Source organism: Micromesistius poutassou, assembly GCF_964030765.1.
Source record: "Micromesistius poutassou genome assembly, chromosome: 22".
Classification (NCBI taxonomy): Eukaryota; Metazoa; Chordata; class Actinopteri; order Gadiformes; family Gadidae; genus Micromesistius; species Micromesistius poutassou.
This window is the reverse complement of record NC_140292.1, coordinates 8,658,659-8,678,622: the sequence shown is the minus strand read 5'-3', so window position 1 is coordinate 8,678,622 and position 19,964 is coordinate 8,658,659. Positions and strand designations below refer to the sequence as shown.

General features: G+C 44.4%; 3 protein-coding genes across 3 annotated transcripts; 1 reads left to right on the top strand and 2 right to left on the bottom strand.

The window, feature by feature from the left end:
• Positions 1 to 351: 351 nt before the first annotated feature.
• ak3 (adenylate kinase 3) lies at positions 352 to 4,822 on the bottom strand. Its single transcript, XM_084486962.1, has 5 exons — positions 4,559 to 4,822; positions 2,983 to 3,102; positions 2,341 to 2,513; positions 1,336 to 1,454; positions 352 to 614 (listed from the first exon to the last, which is right to left on the bottom strand). The coding sequence occupies exons 1-5, from the start codon at positions 4,704 to 4,706 to the stop codon at positions 524 to 526; spliced, it is 651 nt and encodes a 216-aa protein (XP_084343088.1). The 5' UTR covers positions 4,707 to 4,822; the 3' UTR covers positions 352 to 523.
• A 662-nt stretch (positions 4,823 to 5,484) lies between these two features.
• rcl1 (RNA terminal phosphate cyclase-like 1) lies at positions 5,485 to 13,590 on the top strand. The gene is made up of 9 exons (XM_084486497.1): positions 5,485 to 5,688; positions 6,027 to 6,098; positions 6,236 to 6,411; positions 6,825 to 6,899; positions 7,063 to 7,187; positions 7,623 to 7,748; positions 7,857 to 8,013; positions 12,386 to 12,489; positions 13,348 to 13,590. Exons 1-9 carry the CDS (start codon positions 5,559 to 5,561, stop codon positions 13,499 to 13,501), a joined length of 1,119 nt encoding a protein of 372 aa, XP_084342623.1. The 5' UTR covers positions 5,485 to 5,558; the 3' UTR covers positions 13,502 to 13,590.
• An 84-nt stretch (positions 13,591 to 13,674) lies between these two features.
• Positions 13,675 to 19,104, bottom strand: anxa3b (annexin A3b). The gene is made up of 14 exons (XM_084486664.1): positions 19,010 to 19,104; positions 18,597 to 18,637; positions 18,340 to 18,390; positions 17,840 to 17,927; positions 17,645 to 17,739; positions 17,419 to 17,532; positions 16,764 to 16,854; positions 16,372 to 16,451; positions 15,952 to 16,008; positions 15,510 to 15,603; positions 15,319 to 15,414; positions 14,782 to 14,840; positions 14,033 to 14,155; positions 13,675 to 13,919 (listed from the first exon to the last, which is right to left on the bottom strand). The coding sequence occupies exons 2-14, from the start codon at positions 18,606 to 18,608 to the stop codon at positions 13,860 to 13,862; spliced, it is 1,020 nt and encodes a 339-aa protein (XP_084342790.1). The 5' UTR covers positions 18,609 to 18,637; positions 19,010 to 19,104; the 3' UTR covers positions 13,675 to 13,859.
• Between the last annotated feature and the right edge of the window lie 860 nt (positions 19,105 to 19,964).

The window sequence follows — 19,964 nt, the reverse complement described above, 5'->3', positions numbered from 1 at the left end:
TTGCTTTTTCATTCAACATTTTACGACGAAAGCACATGAAGTGCATCAATTCAAGACAGAATCAGTAGAGCACATAACTAACCACCAGTTTGTGGTTTACATCTATTTTAGATGTGGATGGACAAAGTTAAAATCAAATAAACTCAAATGAATCAAAACTAATTACAGAAGCTTTGATTGGACAGTTCCCTTTTTGACAGTTGTGTTACATTAGTCCATGTGTCATTTATCAGGTTCAGAAAGGCAAACCATGGAAAACAGACATCTAATTATGCAAAGTGTACCATCTAAAAGCCACCACCTTTCTAAATATAAAAGGAGCAGTTGTGCCTATACAGGAAATGCAATCCCTTGTTCCTCATCTTTACAACAGTATTAAATACAATCTACTGGAGTGTTGCTGCAATAAGCATGGCACTAAATCGAAAGGACACTGTTACGCCCAATCTCTAGAGCGTACACACATACCTTAAACAATGTTTCTGCTGGTAAACATTTAAAGTGGTCTCTGGGGTCCTCCGTTTTAGGAGAGTTTCCTACTGAGGAAGGTCTGCACGTGGGGCCAGATCTTGTTGGTTTCTGTGCCGGAGAAGACCTCCAGTATCCCTTTACTCCTGTAAGGCAGAGGAACACCAGATTACAGATCATCTGACCAATCATCAGCTTATGACACTGCCTGTAGTATTGACACAGATAGGAACAACAGATTTAAAGGGATACTGAAGCAATCAAACAGTACTAGTCAATGCGATCTGTAAATGTACGAATGCTATCACTACAATGATAATATTGCTATTTTAGTGCAATACAGAGTTGACTGAAGACGTTCATGTCCACATTGTATGTTATACAGTATTCTTGCCTTTTTTTACTTTTGTATTTATAATCCAAACATTGTGCTTAATGTTTGAATGAATGGGTGAGCAGCAAGACGATAGTGCAGGCTGTATTATGTGTGTTTGTGTTGGTTCAATGCGCGAATGAAACCCCCAGCCTTGAGCGACTGGAAAACCATAGTTTCATGTTCATGATCATGATACTTTTCATACAGTGGGTAGACTAGAGCGCTGGTACGCCCCTATCTCTCTCTTACCCATTCAAGGCATGGTCATGGAAACCCAACAGTCAAACCTGCTTTACGTGTTAAACATGACAAATGTCTGTAACTGTATAATGCGTATAATTTCTTAAAGCCATTAACACTCACACAACTGAACAACCAAATGACTGCCGGCCGACATCTGGAGGCAGACTTCTTGCTGATTCCAGATGTTTCTTCTACTAATGTGGTTAACCGTATCACCTTTACAATGTGAAAGGGTTGTGTGACTGTACCTGAAGTACTCTAGCACTGGCTCGGTCTGTGTCTGGTAGGCCTTGAGTCTCCTGGTGACGGTCTCCGGGGTGTCGTCGTCCCTCTGGACCAGTGGTTCTCCGGTCACATCATCCAAACCCTGGAGGTCATCATACACCAAAACCCATTTCAGTGGCCAGCAGAACGATACATCATTATGAGCGTTTGGGTTCCGGGACACAAACTTGAAGTTGCTTCTCCTGTTGCGTCAAACATTGTTTTCTGTGATGTTATCTTACACCTGGTGATGGTATCTGTTCACCTGGTTCTGGTATCTGATACACCTGGTGCTGGTATCTGATACACCTGGTGCTGGTATCTGATACACCTGGTGCTGGTATCTTATACACCTGGTTCTGGTATCTGATACACCTGGTGCTGGTATCTGATAGGTCATACATCTGGTCCTATCACAGATAAAGTGTGGAATGCTTTGGAATGTATGCCAGCTTCCTGTATGGAGAAACCAGTTGCACTGGTTTAGCTTCCTGTTTAGCCATCAGAACAATAATGTGCATGGTGTGGAAAAAAAAAAGAAACCTTTGTCAATATTTACCCAACCAATATGTGTGGGCTTCTGTCAACAACCCTCTACACTGGGGTGGAACAGAAGAGCAAAGGTCCCCTCTTGGCCTCTGACACCTCACACGCCTTATCTCTGACCCTCTTTCATGTGTGTGTGTGTGTGTGTGTGTGTGTGTGCGTCAATTACTATTTACATTTTCCTGTAAATCACTGCATGACTAAATGCTGAATCAGTTTGGCCCTATTCTCTGAGTCCTAGGTTACACCTGAAAGGAAGAAGGTGCACTCAGGTTTGAGCTAGTCTGCGATCAGATTTGAGATTCGTCTGCAGTCTGATATGAGAGACCGGTGTGGCCGCAACCTGACTATGCTATCTGGAGCGTATGAATATCCATGAGTGCGCAGTGTAATGAAAGCATGAGATGGTGAGCAGCAGTCCTGCTTCATCAGTATGAACTCACAGCCACTTTGGGCGGGTTGAAGTCTGTGTTGTAGACCCGACCGCTGGGCAGGTGGGTCCAGCGGGAGGTCAGCCTCTCCTTGATGGTCTGGAAGGGGACGTCCAGGTTGATGACCGTGTCCACGCTGTAGACACCGTCCAGGGCCTCTGCCTGGGACACGGTCCGGGGGAAACCTGGGGTGGTGGGGGGGAGACACAGACAGACAGACAGACAGACAGACAGACAGAGAAAAAGAGAGAAAGAGACAGAGAGAAAGAGAGACAGAGAAAGAGAGAGAGAGACATAGAGAGAAAGAGAGACAGAGAAAGAGAGAGAGACATAGATAGAAAGAGAGACAGAGAAAGAGAGAGAGACATAGAGAGAAAGAGAGACAGAGAGAGAGAGAGAGAGAGAGACAGAGAGAGAGACCAAGATATAGTCCTGTTAGTTCAGGAATGCCAATATTTGGATATACAATTGGAGAAAATGTGACTTCCTGGTTGACAAAAAAAAAATACAATTGTTTATAGAAATACATCAAAAATATAGATTATATGCTTAATCTTTACAACTGACAATGCATAAAATGTTACCTGTGTGTGTGTGCGTGCGTGCGTGCATGCGTGCGTGTGTGTGCGTGTGTGCGTGTGTGTGTGCGTGTACCATCTAAGAGCCAGCCACTGTTCCCCATGTTCCGCAGGTCACTCAGGATGAGACGGGAGATGACATCATCAGGTACCAGCTGGCCGTGGTCGATGCATGACTTCATCAGCAGACCCAGCGCTGGGATCACACACACACACACACACACACACACACACACACACACACACACACACACACACACACACACACACACTAATATCAATATCAAACTATATAAAAGCATATATATCCACAGCAGACTATTTCTCCTTTTATTATAGCCTGCTAATGACCTAAGAGCATAAGTGATTGACATCCCTTTTAGCCAATGGCTTGGACATTCTGTTTAGTACAAAGACGTCTACGCTAACTCCCCGCTGGCTTGTGGCCCAGATAGGCCAAAGTCCATCTGAAGATTGTCATTTCCTTACTTCAGGCTACGGGTCCTCAGGAGGGTCAAATCCTGAGGACCAACAGACTAAAAGTTACTTATTTTTGTTGACAATAAAGAAGAATTTGAAATGTCTCTTCAGGGTGGCCCTGAGGTACACACTAGGATTAGGAAGGGGTGTGTTTTTATAGTTAAAACTTAAAAGTATGAAATGTTTGGTATGGCACTCTGGTTCTGCAGTTCTGCTCATTCCAAAATAAGACCAAACAAGAGGTCTTGATCTTAAACACAGCCCTCAGCAAAGAATGCTGTTAAACCAGCCATCGGTTTGAGGAGAAACAAATCGTTGAGAAACATAGCCACAATAAGGTTAAATTTGAAAGGTATAAAGCTAGATGAGTCATAGTAGTAAAGTAGTAGTAAAGTAATGTTCAACTAGAGCACTTGTGAACCCTTGTGAACCCTTAGATGCTGAGCAACTCAGCATCTAAGGGTTATCAGTACTGATTACCATATAAATCACCATGAGTTCAGCATCGGTGCTTTTGCAGTATAATCTATCGGTTTTGCATGCATTTATCGTATGCAAGTATATTTTAAAAGCACAGTTGAGCAGCAAAAAAAAGTTGCATTTTACATATTATTCGTCTTCATTTGATTCTCTCTTGTGTCTGTGGTGGTTGGGGGATTATAAAGGCCTTCCTCCAAGTGTAAGAGAGAGTTGTGTGTTTATAGTGTAAACACACAAACACACTGCTGCTCTATTCGCTGTCTTGACCTTGGCAGGTGACAACGTGGCTTGCAGGTATACGTGCAATCTGCGGCATAAACCCTCCACCCACCAACACACACACACACACACACACACACTCACACACACTAACGAACACACAGTTTGCCTGTTGTTGTTTGATAAGTTCTTCTTAAGTTACAGCTATTGTTATCTTTAACTGTCTGTGCGTGTGTGTGTGTGTGTGTGTGTGTGTGTGTGTGTGTGTGTGTGTGTGTGTGTGTGTGTGTGTGTGTGTGTGTGTGTGTGTGTGTGTGTGTGTGTGTGTGTGTGTGTGTGTGTGTGTGCGCGTGTGTGTGTGTGTGTGTGTGTGTGTAGACAGAAAGAGACAAGACACTATCATTCCATCCCTTTTTGGAGAAATCGTTGCATAATAATAAACGTGCGTCTGGTTATTGGATAGTCGATCTTACCAGTCTTGGATTCGATGTTTGCTCTGAGCAGATCTCCGCTCGAAAGATGCTTCAGTCCAAAAGTTTTGGTTATACGCGAAGACACTGTTCCTTTCCCTGAACCCGGGGGTCCCATCACGACCGCACGGAATATCCGCTGCATAACCATTTTGAGGCGATTCCTTTAAACTTATTGTCCTACAACTAAGTGTCCATCCTCTTAAAAAGCGGGCGCAACTTGATCAACCAACGTAGCACTCCTGGGTGTATGCCTGCACCGTGCACACGCAAGTTATCTCCAAACATCTGCGCACTAGTCCAAAGGGGGCGAGTCTTACGGCAGTTGCTGGACCTTGAATGTGTTCCTCCACGAATGAAACAGGAAGAGAGACAGAGGGGATGCGCGAAGAGAGCGTCGTCACAGCCCCAGTGGGGGCCAATAGGAGTGCGCTTCACGTTGCACACGGAGCAAGAGGGGACGCTGCGCGCATCCTCTGATTTTCGCATTAAAAAAACCCAGCTAGAACTTTGTCGAGTGGGGATTGCAATTCAATGTCACCCTTTAGTCCTAATGTGTAACACGATCAAATAATACATCTAGTGCTGCTACATGACTAGTGCAATGTGACTAATCCCATACATAGCCGCTCATTGCATGAACAGGACCATGCCGTGTACAAATATTCCCATCCCACCTTTACTTTTTCTGTAATGTGTGTCTCCCGGTAATCTACCGTGTGTTTAAAATCAAAACATCCATTGAGGACATATTGGACAATAAAAGGAGGCGCAATTCGTTTCCGTCATTCAGAAATGTGACAGCTTGAGCCTCTCACACCGCATCATTGACCTGTCCACGCGCGCCCTCTAGCGGTGATCAGAGACGCTGCATGTGAAGCGCCCCTCCCCTTTGACCCTCCTGCCACTCCGTACTCTCCCCCACCACCACCACCAACGCCTCCCAGCTCTCCGAACCAAACACACGTGGAATCCCACGAACGTGTTTCTGAGACAAAAAAACATGACAAGCCACGGACTCGAGTATGAAGGATGCAATTTCTTCAGACAGAGGCTGGTGTTATCCACGCTAAGCGGGAAGCGGGTTAGAATAAAAGGCATCCGTTCCCGAGACGACAACCCAGGGCTGCGGGGTGAGTAGCAGCTCCTCAGCTGGTAGCATGGCGGCTAGCTGCTGCGCACTTACTGACTGTGTGTTGTTGTTTGGCGTCTACGAGGAGGAGTTCATGTGATGCCTGTATTTTGCTTCTCGAATTGTTCCACGTTTCCGTCTCGGGCATCACAACACATTTGAGCGTTTGTTGATGGTAAAATGAATTGTTTTGAAGCCAGCGCACTTTGTGGATCCTTCAGGTGTGTTTAGTACTGACTCCACAGCAGCCTTCCAGAACCACATGGTGACATTATATAAGACAACACGCAGACGGCGACTCCTGCTGACGGCAATCCTATGTGTCTGTGTTCTCCTTAGACTTTGAGGCCAGCTTCATCAGGCTCCTCGACAAAGTGACCAATGGAACCAAAATAGAAATTAATCAAACAGGTGAGTTCCCTTTTCAGGAGCCAAGTCTCCAGCATATGCGTATACCTGTGACCACCGTTGTTGTGTAATGACGGTGTATTTAACTAACAAGACAACCGGGTCATTAGTATGTCTTCTGTTTATGCATATTCCTATAGGTACCGTGTTGTTTTATCAGCCTGGCCTGCTGTTGGGCGGCACCATAGAGCATGACTGTAACCCGCAGCGGTCTATTGGCTACTACCTGGAGGGGCTGCTCATGCTGGCTGCCTTCATGAAGACGCCCCTGAAGGCCACCCTGAAGGGAGTCACCAACGACCCCACGGACCCCTCTGTGAGAATTTTATCAGCCCTGGTTCTGATTTCTGGCATCTGTAGAATCAACTTGAAGGAATATGCTTGCATTAAACCTGTCTGTCAATGTACACATTGTACAGCTTGACACCTAACAGGCTTTGTGTATTTTGGGACTTGGTAACTTGAGTATGGAGTCAACCCCACCAGGGTTAGTGGTTCGATTTCCACTATGCACTAGTGGTATTGGACTGTATGACTCTGAGGGAGGGAGTGAGCAGAGGGAAAGATTGTTGTGGTTTATTTTCAAAACCTTTTTTGCTGGCCTCTTCACAACGCTCAACAGCAGCATCTTTTAACAAAATCATGACATGAGTCCCCAAAGCATGCACAGCCCAGCGTTCATCTGGATGAGATTGTGCTGTGTTCTGACTGGACTATGTTTTCCTGCAGGTGGATCTGCTTAAAACCACAGCCGTCCCCCTACTGAAGCAGTTTGGTATCGACGGAGATGGCTTGGAAATCAAGGTACGGACATCAGCACACGAGTCACGAAGCACCTTGTCTGTCCTTTGCCTTCGCTCACACTCCCGTTCTCTGCCTGTCTATCTGCCCGCCCACCCCGCCCCACTTTGCCGCTCCTCATGTTTTGCTCCCTGCCTTTTCTCTCTGGTGTTGCTGGCGCCCCCAGGTGGTGAAGAGGGGCATGGCCCCGGGCGGTGGAGGGGAGGTGACCTTCTCCTGTCCCATACGCAGGACCCTCCGGCCGGTGCAACTGACTGAGCCAGGCAAGATCAAGAGGATCAGAGGCATAGCGTATCCTACGGCACGGTTTTAGCACAACGCATCAGGCCAGAACGATGTTCATATTGTGTATAGGTTAATTACATGCCATAATAGGCTAGGCTTCTCATTGTTTTGTTGTGAGGAGCCGAGGCAAGATGCAGGATGACCAAAATATCCAGCTGTGAACGAAAGTTTAGTAACTGTACGGTCACTCTTGGTCTCTAGTGTCTTCCTAACTTCAAAACAATTCCTAAAGTAGACCAGTAAAGCAGATCTCTCTCTGCTGTGTCGTATCTGACGATATCTAATCCTAACCCTATTCTACAATGTTATCTGCATCATTTCGACGTGATGTGTAAGACTTATGTTTAGTCATGAAATAGTGATGTGTTGGAGCATGAAGTGTGGCCGTCACAGATACACTGCATGAAGTAAGGCTGCAGCTCCTTGACTCCATGCGTTCAGATACTCTGTGAGAGTCTCCCCGCAGATGGCCAACCGGATCGTAGACTCGGCCCGCAGTGTCATCAACAAGTTCATTCCAGACATTTACATCTACACGGACCACCTGAAGGGAGCCAACTCTGGGAAGTGAGTCTCCAGAACAGAATGATTGCGTTGCAATGTTGATGATGTGTAGAACGCCAGCCAGAGTTCTACTGCGACCAGTGTTTCTAACGGGGTCTGATGGGTCTCCAGGTCGCCGGGCTTCGGGCTGGTTCTGGCGGCGGAGACCCAGAAGGGGTTCTTCCTGAGTGCCGAGCTGAGCTCCGCACCACAGGGCCAGGGGCCGACCATTCTACCAGAGGACCTCGGCAAGAACTGTGCCAAGCTGCTGCTGGAGGAGATCCACAGGGTGGGCAACACACACACACACACACTCACACTCACACTCTCTCTCTTTCGGTTGTGTTTTAGTTTTTTGGGTTTGAATGATGGTCTTGAGACCAGTGTTGAGTTAATCATTAATTTGCCGCTGATAGCATGCCTCCCTAAAAATATTTCACAAAGCACCATTTTCAAATTGATTACAAAAATGCAATGGAAGATGAGTTGTGTTGAAGGCAACACCCGCCCCTAAGGGCCAGTAAGTCATGTTCGGCGAGCAAGCAGAGGAGGGATACATTATAATGGCAACAGTTAAAGTAATTCTGTACCAAGTCGTGGAGTTGTGCAATCGTGTTCTTAAAGTACAACCGAAGGATAAGTCTGACTATAACCCAAGTGTAATCGTAAATCGTTTGGGTAGTCATTCTTCTCCAACCCCTTATAACTTTTGCACTGTATCATATCATAATATAACATGATATGGTTATCATACAATATATAATCAGCGCGTCCTATTTGATTTATCCCGCTATAGTAAATCACACACACAAGATCCGTTGCAGCCCTGCACATTCACCTTTTCCTTGGAAATGCGGCCAACCAAACAAGCAGGAATGTAGTTTCACTCTGACTGTAGGTGGGCCAGCTCAGGCCCGTAGTTCAGTGCTCCAGTCCACCAACAGTACATTAGGACGGACTGTGTACTTAAAGGTACTTTGATGACCACACAGATTCACTAGAGATATCGCTTTGAGTAGGGCACAGGAGGCAAGCTCAGCCGGACGGACATTAACAACTTTACATTAAATATAGCAACTAACAGATGGACAATATAACCAGGACTGACAGAAAGTAGTAATAGCGTTGAAAAAGCCACTCTGCAAATTTCTTGTCTATGCTGTTGATCTAGATTTTTCACTTTGTTTCCATGTATCTGGGTGAAATGCAAACTATGAACTGTGGCTATTCCAGAGAGACTATAAACCTGTATGTAGCGAGCATGAGACGTCTCACTGAAGTAATGGTTAACAAATGCTCCTGTGCTTGCATACAAGTCCTCATACAGTCTGCGTTTTCCCAATGTTGTTCCACATGAAGGCATAACATATTCACTTAAACCGAGGTAGCACATTAACAACACAAATGGGTCTGGTAAGATGTAGTCATAGCTGCCATTTGGCTGAATTTTCTCTGCAGGAGAATCTCTGGAGTCGTGGTAGAGAATCCCATGCTGTATGCTGCAGCACCCACCCAGCCAGTAATTCAGAGGTGTTTGACTATACGTTGGTTATGGAGAACCCTAGAGTGGCTGCCATTGTTAACACATAAATCTTGAAATGATAGGCATGCAAGGCTTGGAATGTTGTTGAGAACTATTTGACTGGAGACCGAAAGAAAAGGAATTCAAGTGGGCCATCTTGAACCGTTTATGTAGTGGTGCAAAGAAGAGCTCATATTTAGGTCTGACAATCCTTGAAGGAGTCAGTCCATTTGTATCTGAAAAGCATTGGCTTTTAATGGTTTTGATTCTAAAGACTGGGTTCCTTGAAAGAGGTCAAACAGACGGGAAGCACTGGGAGGTTAGGGTTACAGAGCAGTGTCGAGTAGACTTGCATAGAGTAGTTGCACTACCCTCTTATTTTGAAACAACCGTGACAAAAGGAAATGTATTGTTGGGAGCCATGCCAACATATACAAAAATACAGACGTAAACCTGACCCAAGTTTCCTGAAGCCCAAATTACATTTTTGGGTCAGCACGGGGACGAAGATCACGTCGCTACACAGACACTTGACCACGCCCCTTTTGCAGTGTGCAGACCTGCACGTATGTCAAACGTGCTCCCAGAGATTTGCAACGTCTCTGCCGAGGTTGCCTACGTCTCTGCCGAGGTTGCGTCAACTAATTGCTGATTGGTCGAGCAGGGAACAGACCTAGATACCCCAATCACTTTCTCTTTTTGAAATGGATGTATTTCTTAAGAGACTTAACTAGACTTCCTTTGACCAGTTTTGACATGGCAACATTCCCAACAGTTTACGAATCCTCTTGCTAGGAGTCTATATTGTTTATGAATGGACACGTTAAGCTGTGTGGTTGCGTAGATGGCTGTTTAGAAGACCTGGGACAATGCTGGTAGGGAGTCGAGGAATATAATTTGGAATGGTTTATGGCTCATAAAGTACGGTCATGGCAATAGACTAAACTAAAATGTAGAGCAGCACAAATCATTTAAAAACGTGCATGACATGAGGATAAACACTCCAGCCCTCACAATGAGTTACAGTCGGACACACTGGGACTTCATTCTGCAGTGGTGGCCTCTCTCTCCCCCCCCCCCACTCTCCTCTCGTCAGAGCCATGTGAGTCGCGTTAGACGGTCAGGACAACGCCGGTTATCCCTGAAAGAGCGATATTGTCAGACGTCCTCGCTCCCCCCGTCGCCATGACCGCGCTGCAGGGGCGTGGTCACGTGAGCCTCCGTTTAAGAACACTTGTGGATGTTAAAAGCGTCGGGCGTAGCAGCAGGTATAAGTCTAGGGGGAGACGGGTGGTCTTGATTCCAGTGGCCGGGGGCGAGGGGGACATAGAGGATGGTTCCGGATCGAGGCAGAGGCCAGGCCACGGCGGTTAATGTTTGAAGCCCAGGCGTTTGGCGGCGGCGGCGACTGCTGTCGAAGTTTACTCTCAATACGTTTGTGTGCGTGTTTGTTTTAGGGTTAATCAGTACGGTCCACTTGCGTTTGTAGTGAAATGTCATAACTACACGGCGGCACATTTAGCCTTGGGAGCCAGCGTCAACAGTCTCATGTAAGTGGGGATCTCCACGCGTTAACCATTTCGTTCCAGTTAACAACCGCTGCATGGTGAGTGTTGTATGACGGCCGCTCCACGGACAATTATCCAGGAGACGGTACCGTAGGGAGTGGTGCTGAGGGTTTTTCTCTAGGTAGGGATTCTAGGGGCTTTTCCAGACGAGACCTGCGGGCAGGTGGCTCGTGGTGACCCTATATAGTATGTGTCTGTACTTTCAGGATGGGCTTCAGTGCAGGGCTGAGAGCAAGGAAGGTAAGGTCATTTTGATATGTGGGAAACATGGGTACATTTTTAAGATGGTATCCTATTCCTAAAGGTTGATGCACACTTGATCGAGTTGGAAAATATCTTGCAATAAGCAATAATGATTTAGTAAAGGTAAAGTTTGTTTTGGTAGGATTACAACTAAATAGAACTGTACAGTAACATTGTATCTGTGGCACATTATCTTTGGTCACAGAAGGCAAAATCAAGTGGTCCTTTTCTTTAGGGTGTGCTTTCAAGAAGGAATTTAGAAATGCATGTGGTATGTGTTGTGACCAATAATATAGGTATAATGCACTATGAATGTAGCTGCCCTTGCAGTTAAAAGTTTTAAAATGGACCGTTTTTTTAATTGTTGATCCTATTGTTGATCCAATTTGGTACAGGAAACCACAGCAGGCAATGTTTTCCATTTAATTAAGAATTATCTAGATTTCAATGTATGTAATGGTTTCACCTAGAGACTCGTTTTAAAGGTCATGTGAAATTTAATTAAAAGTGTATGTTGTAATAATTTGGTGCATTTTAATTTCAGTTTGTAATTACCATGGGGCAAAACATAAGATTGCTGTTCAATGTTTAGATATTATTAATTGGATCCTGTGAAAGTGTGAGCAATTGCGCCACCGGGCAGAAGCAGTAACTCAATGTCAATTCTGGCATACTTGTTGAAAAGTGTAAATAAATGTAGAGTTGGCCAACAAGCTGAAAACGTGTGACGCATTCCAGCCTTCTGTACTCTAAAGGCTGACTATAAAAATGCTTGGAAGAATCTTTTAAAAGGTTTGAAATACGCGGAAAGAACATTACAAAATAATTAGCCAGAGGAAATGAGTCAGACGTTACGAGAATAACATATGTTTGCCTTCGGGGCGAGGAAGTGAGGACTTTCTCCCTGTGCGTCGCGTCGTCCAAGACAGAAATAGTTCAAGATTAAATTAGTGATGAATGCAGTGAATGATACACGTGAGTGTATGGAGAGGAAAGACCAAGTTGGCGTCTTCTCCTCTGAAACAGAGGCCCTCATTGTGAATGACTCAAAAGATGAACCCTTTAAAAACAAACTCTTTCACCTGTGTGTATTGGGGAGGCCTGTCCCTTTGGGTTGAACAACCTCTTGCACCCCCGCCTCGTTGAGTGACGCTGTGTTTTCATTGACGTGGTTCGGGTGCGTTGTTATCGAGTTGCAGGAAAGGTGAATGAGTCCTTTCCTGGGAAAGATCCCCAACCTTCTGGTGTGTTTGTTTATTTTTTGGTTGTTGTTGCTGCTGCTGACGCAATAGCCCCTCTTCCCCCCCCCCCCCCCCTGTTTTTTTCAGGGAGGCTGTGTCGATTCGACCAATCAGAGCCTGGCGTTGCTCTTCATGACCTTAGGCCAACAAGATGTGTCGAAGGTGCTGTTCGGCCCACTCTCTCCCTACACGTAAGTCGCACACGCACACACACTCGGAGGGCGGCGATCCAAAGTTCTCACCGGGGTGCCATGCCGCGCAGAAGGCTGGAACACAAACAGCTTCCACTTATTGTTGATGATTTCATTTTTACCCAAGCACTGAAACGGTTGTCGATCAGCAGAAAATGTGTTTGAAATGTGTTTTTCAGATGATCAATTCATTGGTTTCGTCATTTATCAGGAAAATGTCTCATTGTGTTTTAATACCGATTCTCGAACAGGGGAATGGTTTTGTGTTTTGGGATCATTCTTAAAGAGCTGTTGAATGGCGGAAACTGTGGCGGTGCGGGTCAACGGGCCGGATGCAAGCCTCACCACACCCACTCCCAGCTGGACCAGCGCAGCACAAGGACTATGAACTGTCCATTTTCAGTTATCATGGTACCGGTGCTGTGTCCTTCTAAAGTACAGTACTATGATAACTGAAGATTGGCAGTGCCATCGCAAGGCACCACTCGTTGTCTGTTGTCATATGAGTACTAACAATGGTCACACTGGGTCTCTTAAGACGGGAACTTTATTGGTTCTGTTTTCATATATTTGGTCAAATGTGTTTGTAAAAAAAAAAAATGTATTCCTTTTTTTGTTTTTCTTTGTAGAAAGAAAATCGATATGCTTCTCCCCTTATGTAATGTCACGTTGACAGGGGAATACATGCACCTCCCAGACCAATAGATCTCTTCAAATTTGTTGTTTACTTAGTTCTTGTCACAGGATTTGTGGAGTCCTGGTTCAGGAATATCGCTTGCCAATTCAACCCTGCATAGAGCCAATACTTGACTTCATGCTGACAATTTGAAACCTTTCCTCTGTGACTCTTTTGTCTAGGGTTGAATTCCTCCGCCATATTAGAGACTTCTTCCAGATCATGTTCAAGATGGAGGCCAAGCAGCCACTGGAAGATGAGAGGAAGGGAGGGGAGAAGGTGCTGATGACCTGCGTAGGAGTCGGCTTTAGTAACATTAGTAAAGTAACCAAGTAACTTTTTATATCACTAACCGTCATTTTTATATGCTCAAACATGTCTGTTGGATTGAGAAAGGATGTTTTATAATTAAATGATAAAGTCGATCTTGTGGTTGTGGCGTGTTTTTTTCCTTGTTCTTTCTGGTTAGCATGTTGACCATAAAGATGACACTTGTTTATCAGGGCTTAGTGATTGTATTTTCAAAACACATTTGTTTTGGCACATTTGCCAACAGCATTTGGACTTACGCATTCTTTCAATACTTAATTATAGACACAAGCACAAACATTAGTGAAGCAATGGCCGCCATCTGCGCTCATATTCCTCATTCCATGGGTTAAGTCGGGTCGTATGTTCCTCATCAAAGGTGTGTTCAGTCCTCTCCACCGCAGAGACGCTTCAGACATTCACCATAGTCCCCGGAAACCTCAGACTGGAAAGATTGAATCAAGATTAGGCCAAACATTTCACGTGGTTAAATAGGGGTCCTGCTGCGTATAATATCGGCCATTGTAAATATATTCAATGAGTGTTCATGTTGTTTACCGATAGAGCTGAGTAGAGGGAGGTGCCGAACAGCTTTTTGTAGTCCGCTCTGATATCGAGCAAGTCCAGCTCTGAGCGGCTCACTATAATTCTGGTCAGGATGGACTCAGTCGTACCCGGGCCCTGGTCACACACATACGTAAAGTAAAGGGTACAGGTTAGAATATGCCAAGCTTCTTTATGCAGTTTGTGTTATAGACTTGAAGGGGTTGAGTTAACTGACACAAATTAAACAGTTTCACTATGCCACTCAATTATACACACTGCACATTTAAGATGTTTTTTTTTTTAATGAAAGATCATTTAAATAGGATATTTAGTGGATGATCCTTGGTATAAATGTACTATGTTTTCCATTGTACAAAAAGGAAGAAACAACTATTCAAAAGAATATACTAACAGTATATCATACTTTCTATGGTACAAAGTTTGAAAACATTGTCCATGGTTAAACAATATACTAGGTACTGAACATAGCAAAATGTATCATTTGAATGGTAAATTAAACGTAGCCCAAAAAATCTAATGTTCGCCTCAGACATAAATTCCTGACTTTGTGTGGACAAACTCAATATGTGCGTACCATCGGTTTAAAAGAAAAGCGACTGTTTTTTTTAGCCCAGTGTGACATTCTTGTCCACAGCCAATCAGAGATGTGGCACACACGCACAAACACAATGGGTGGGTCTTCAGCGAAGGCTTAGCGCTGTTGTTCAAGCACAAACAGAATAGCTGCAGCAGTAGCTTACCTTCATGCCCTTGAACAGCCTCTCGGCTAGATAGGTGGGGGGGCTCTTCGCACACTTCACTGAAAAGATCCACAAACGGGTTGTAAGGGGCATTAAGAAGATGGTGGTGGTGGTGATGGTATACACAACATGCAGCCATTTATTATATGCGCAATGCAGCAAACAAAGTTGAAATGTACGGTGGTGTGCTAATAATGACAATGATATCAAACAAAGAGACCCAGTGACTACTTCTCCCGAGATTCTTTTTCTCATATCAAAATCCTTTTTATACAAGGTCAGGTTCTTGTTGGAGCATCTACATCAGGTGACTACACACAGCGGTCTGATGGCGGGAAAGCCCACTGATCCTATTTATAACAAAATCGTATATCAAGCATTCTCCTAGAGTGTCTTTTTAACACTGTAATAGGACAATATTTTGTTATAACGTGGTACTGGGTCGGTTTATGTTTCCAATGTTGGCATTAATATGCAGCCGTGGGAAATAATTTGTCACAGTGAAAAATGTGACTAATATTTAGGTGTGGTCCGTACCTATGGCAACCAGGAGATCCTCCAGATTCCCGGACATCTCCCCTTCGATGCTCTCCTGCAGACTCTTCTTGCTGATGCTCTTGTACTCCACCATGACTGTCGAAAAAAAGACCCGCACAATGTTAAAACCATGGAGAAGGACAAACGCATGGAGAAACACACAGATGATCTATATCTGGCTGTGAACTCACTCTGCCGGAGCTGAGGGATGCTGCGGTGGCACAGGATCTCGATAAACTTGCTCTCATCTGTGCCCCACTTCTTCTCCCCGGCTTCGTAGAGGATCTGAAGAGACACGGGTAAAAAAGTGTGGAAGGAGAACGGGGTACAACCCATACTGGAACTTATTTACAAAGTCTTTAAACCAAACAACAATTTGCAAAGCTAATTGCTAGTTGAATCATTAGAGAGTTTTAAATGCATTCTTGAATAGCATCTGTTAGTAGTTGTGCTTGATTGTGTTGGTAAACAAGCTTCCATGATCACCTTGTTGACATTGGGCCACACTGGCAGTACTCAACATGATAATTTGAGTCATACAACCGGACCCCTTATGTAACCTTGCCAACAAGAAAAAAAACAGAAGGCTTGGCCTGTTGACATAGGGAGGAGGGGGAAGTGGGTCACACAAACCTTAGCATCCGCCTTGGCTTTGGCCGCATCAACTTTGGTGCTCTCGTCTCTCTTCCCCTGCAAGGAAAGAGTCAAAGTCAGCTGTGAATGGTGGCCATTTCTAATACACTCATAATTTTTCTAAAATATGATTTATTCAATTATGTGACATAAGTCATTTTTCAATAATATTCACAACTAGTTTTTGGACTAGAAAGAAATATTTATTAGGGAAAAACTCCCATAAAAAAAAAAATAGCCTGACAGTCCATGAATTACTTGAACAATTGATGACCGGAGAGATAGCAGTGCTCACAACTCCCTGCATCTACAATATTAATATGAGCAAAAGATACAAGCTGCTTGGAGTGTATTCCCAGGCAGCTGCAAAGCCTGATGGTTTGTCCCTACCACACCCTGATGTGTTGAACTGTACGCTACCTCAGACAGCAATATCAGGGCTTTGCCGTATTCCCCCGATACCTCTGACTGGAGATCGTGCGACAACGCCTTCCCCGTTTCTAGGAACAAAAACACCAAATAATTTATATTTACATTTAGGGCATTTAGCAGACGCTTTTAGTCAAAGCGACTTACAATAAGTACATTCGTCAGGAGAAAGAGAAACAACAATATACCATGGACGGTACATCAAGGATGCTCATAGAAAACGTACCAAGCACTTACAATTGCTAGGTTATCCCCCCGTATACAACAAAGATAGCTAGGAGAAGATGCTAGATGCTAGAAACACCAACACAAAAGAACAGCAAAAGAACACAATGTTTTGACTTGCCATAGAGGAAGGAGTTGAGTTAGGTTGCGAGGCTTACCGGCCAGATACGCAGCATTCAATGCAACTATCTGTTTGTTAGTTCTGGAGGCAAAGATTTCCGTCAGGACACTTTCTGTGGTCCCAGCCCCCTGGACATGGAAGAGAGGAGCATCAGTGACATCACGTGGGTGGCCATATGAGATTCAACAAGTCTTCCAATGCTCTTGAACACATCATCTATGACGTGTGAAAGTTGCCGGCTGTGGTGTCCCTTAACGTCCCTTAACCAGATGTCTCAGTCAGATGTTGACTAACTGGCCAAACCGCTAACTGCTAACCTTCAGTTCCCTGTGGACTTTCTCAACCTCTGATGATTCACTGATTTTACACATGTTTTTTGGCGGGGTATAAACTGTGACCACGCCTCCGGGGTGATTCATGGGGGCTGAATCCCTTAACATAACACCCCTGAAGAAAAGCATGGTATAAATGGGGAATATAAATCATATGGGGATATACCCCATATTGATGGGGAATTTAGTATAAATATCCACGATATTGTGTTTGTATTTTATACCCATACATCCTTGCATTTGAAAACTCAGTTGGCAATAAATTGCATAAAAGCGTCTGCTAAATGCCATAACTTGTAAATGTAAATATGAAACAGTCCATTCTCTGAAGAGGTGTTTTCTAATGCACCGGAGCCTTGCCTTGATGGCGCTGATGATCTCCCGACAGTCATAGACATCCGGAGGTGTTACCAGGGCAACCAGCACATCCTCGAAGTCTCCACTCGTGTCACCCTTCAGGTCGTCTATCAGGGCCTGAAAGAGGAGTTCAAATTGGAAAATATAGTTATAGAGTTATACAAGAGCCTTGTGACTTTGTTGTTGTGTTGGACGGTTGGTATTCAAGGCGGAGGCCGGGTGTGTGTACCCTGCTGGTGGCCTTCTGATACGCGTCGCTGATGAGCAGACGCTGGGCGTTGCTCCTCTGGGTCAGAACATCGACCAGTTTCTTCTCAGTGGTGCCTGCCGATCAGAAAACCAGACACATCCAGGTTATGTTCTTCATTTCAGGTGGGTGCAAGAGATTCATATATTAGGTGTCATATTAGTGATATAAACTTACCCATGCCCTCCATGGCGTTCCTCAACACTGATACGTCGTCTGCCATTTTGAAATTTGCGCTGGCCTTTACCGTTCCCCTCGCACTGGACTGGAGCACACACAGACACATGATCGTCGTGTTAAGGAAATGATTTGAGAATCTAAAACATCAGTTATTTGTGCTTGCAAATAACAAGCAGATATTTTGATACCTACAACTTCTATTAGTCAGATTTTAGCTTTAGTTGGAAGAGCTCACAAAGGCCATAGCAATAACTGGACTAAAATCTAAAGCCATCCTTTGTAGTGCAAAATTTGAAATGCAAAGTGTGTGTGTGTGTGTGTGTGTGTGTGTGTGTGTGTGTGTGTGTGTGTGTGTGTGTGTGTGTGTGTGTGTGTGTGTGTGTGTGTGTGCGCATGCGTGTGCGCGTGTGCGTGCGTGTGTGTGTTTACTTAGTATTTTACAACTGCTCATGTAGTAAAAAAAGCAAAAACGACAGTCCTAAATGTTTACAACTTACAGCTACAGACAGCGAGGGCGTTGGAGAGTCCAACATCAGATCCAGATCATCCTGGGCAAGAAGTAATGAATAATCATGCAATCAATACCTATTGTCTTCTGAATCATGTGAAGCCTCACACACACACACACACACACACACACACACACACACACACACACACACACACACACACACACACACACACACACACACACACACACACACACACACACACACACACCTAATGTACTGTTTGTCTAAATGAGAATACTCACCCACACAGACATTTTTCTTGGTTTTGAGGTTAGGTCAGAAACTGTGGATATTATAGATATGCATTTGATCATAACATTGATTTGTGAACAGGATGTAGGCCTATTTAAATAGAGCTCCACAATTACCAATGGGTGCAAACCCCTTTCTATACTGCTTTATGTGTTAAAATGACAGGACGTAAATAAATCCACTGTTTACATATTAGTTTCGACAAATAACTTCGCCCATGGGAGTAGCCTAAAGCCAATTTCAAATTTCAAACCATTTTTCAAAGGAAATCACTACATCGGTAAGGAGCATCCATATAATACTAATAGGCTAACGTAATAATAAAAAAAGATGTGCGTCGTATTCGGAAAGTTTGATTATTAATAGACTTGATAAAAGCCACCACAAATATGAATTTGCTTACCTGGGAAAAGCAACGAGGATTCAGTCAGGAGGCTTTTCAAAAGATTACTTTCGCAGCTCGGCGCACCTTTTAGTAAAGTTACTGATAAGGCACGCCCATGTTGCAGGGAGCCCACCTCGCTGGGGATGCTCTCAATGAGCGTTATGGGCGGGACTATCAGGGCTTATCGGCGAGAGGTGACAGAGAGGGAGGGACTTTCGACAGAGAGACATCCGTTCCTTTACATGTTTCGGGTATTGCTTCGTGAACATGTTCGTAAAAAAAAATCCGATTTAATATTCTTGTAGTTGTACTAGTGTACTTGTAGTTTCTGTTGTTTTTCTGCCTATTTTATTATTCGTCTCGCCCCGGGAACTGTGAACTGCCGTACGTAGCTCATAGGAAGCAGAGATCGGAAGTGAGACACCAGATAGTGCGCTGTGGTAGACCGGGAAAACGCTACAATCCCGGGTCCTCCTTCAGCCTGGTTGGGATAGGGAAGAGAACAGGGAAGTGAACAGGGAAGAGGAACAGATGCGTGTCCATGTAGGCGTAGTCCTGAAGGTTATAGCTCCCTAGTATTGTCCGGTTTATTAATCAAAGCTAATTTAATCAAATGTTATAAATTCATGCCCGTTTTACAAGCAATCGTTCACTTTTCGAACCATTATGTCCAATTATATCGGCTGACAATGGATTACATGGGGCAGGTTGTCGTTTAGAAATGCAGAACTGACTCCTGGGGCAGGTTGTCGTTTAGAAATACTGAACTGATTCCTTCAAACAAGTGGATGCATGATTCACCACGGAGGCCTACTGAGGTGCATCCACTCTCAGGCAATGAGGTCATCGTTGAGGGAACGAGACAAGAACCCGATAGAGAGTGTGTTGTAATAATAGTGTGTGTTGTAATAAATGACATATCATATGACTGGAACCTAATATTTCGACTTATAAGTTTCAGCATTGTGATGAA

Excerpts from the sequence above, each read along its gene's own strand:
- ak3 (XM_084486962.1), bottom strand. The coding sequence starts at position 4,706 with ATGGTTATGCAGCGGATATTCCGTGCGGTCGTGATGGGACCCCCGGGT. Across the intron at positions 3,103-4,558 it reads AAACATCGAATCCAAGACTG|CGCTGGGTCTGCTGATGAAG; the intron begins GTAAGATCGACT and ends GTGTGATCCCAG. Across the intron at positions 615-1,335 it reads CCAGTGCTAGAGTACTTCAG|GAGTAAAGGGATACTGGAGG; the intron begins GTACAGTCACAC and ends TCTGCCTTACAG.
- rcl1 (XM_084486497.1), top strand. The coding sequence starts at position 5,559 with ATGACAAGCCACGGACTCGAGTATGAAGGATGCAATTTCTTCAGACAG. Across the intron at positions 7,749-7,856 it reads AAGGGAGCCAACTCTGGGAA|GTCGCCGGGCTTCGGGCTGG; the intron begins GTGAGTCTCCAG and ends ATGGGTCTCCAG. Across the intron at positions 12,490-13,347 it reads GGCCCACTCTCTCCCTACAC|GGTTGAATTCCTCCGCCATA; the intron begins GTAAGTCGCACA and ends TCTTTTGTCTAG.
- anxa3b (XM_084486664.1), bottom strand. Across the intron at positions 16,855-17,418 it reads AGATCATCAGCGCCATCAAG|GGGGCTGGGACCACAGAAAG; the intron begins GCAAGGCTCCGG and ends TTCCATGTCCAG. Across the intron at positions 14,156-14,781 it reads GGCTGTTCAAGGGCATGAAG|GGCCCGGGTACGACTGAGTC; the intron begins GTAAGCTACTGC and ends GTGTGTGACCAG.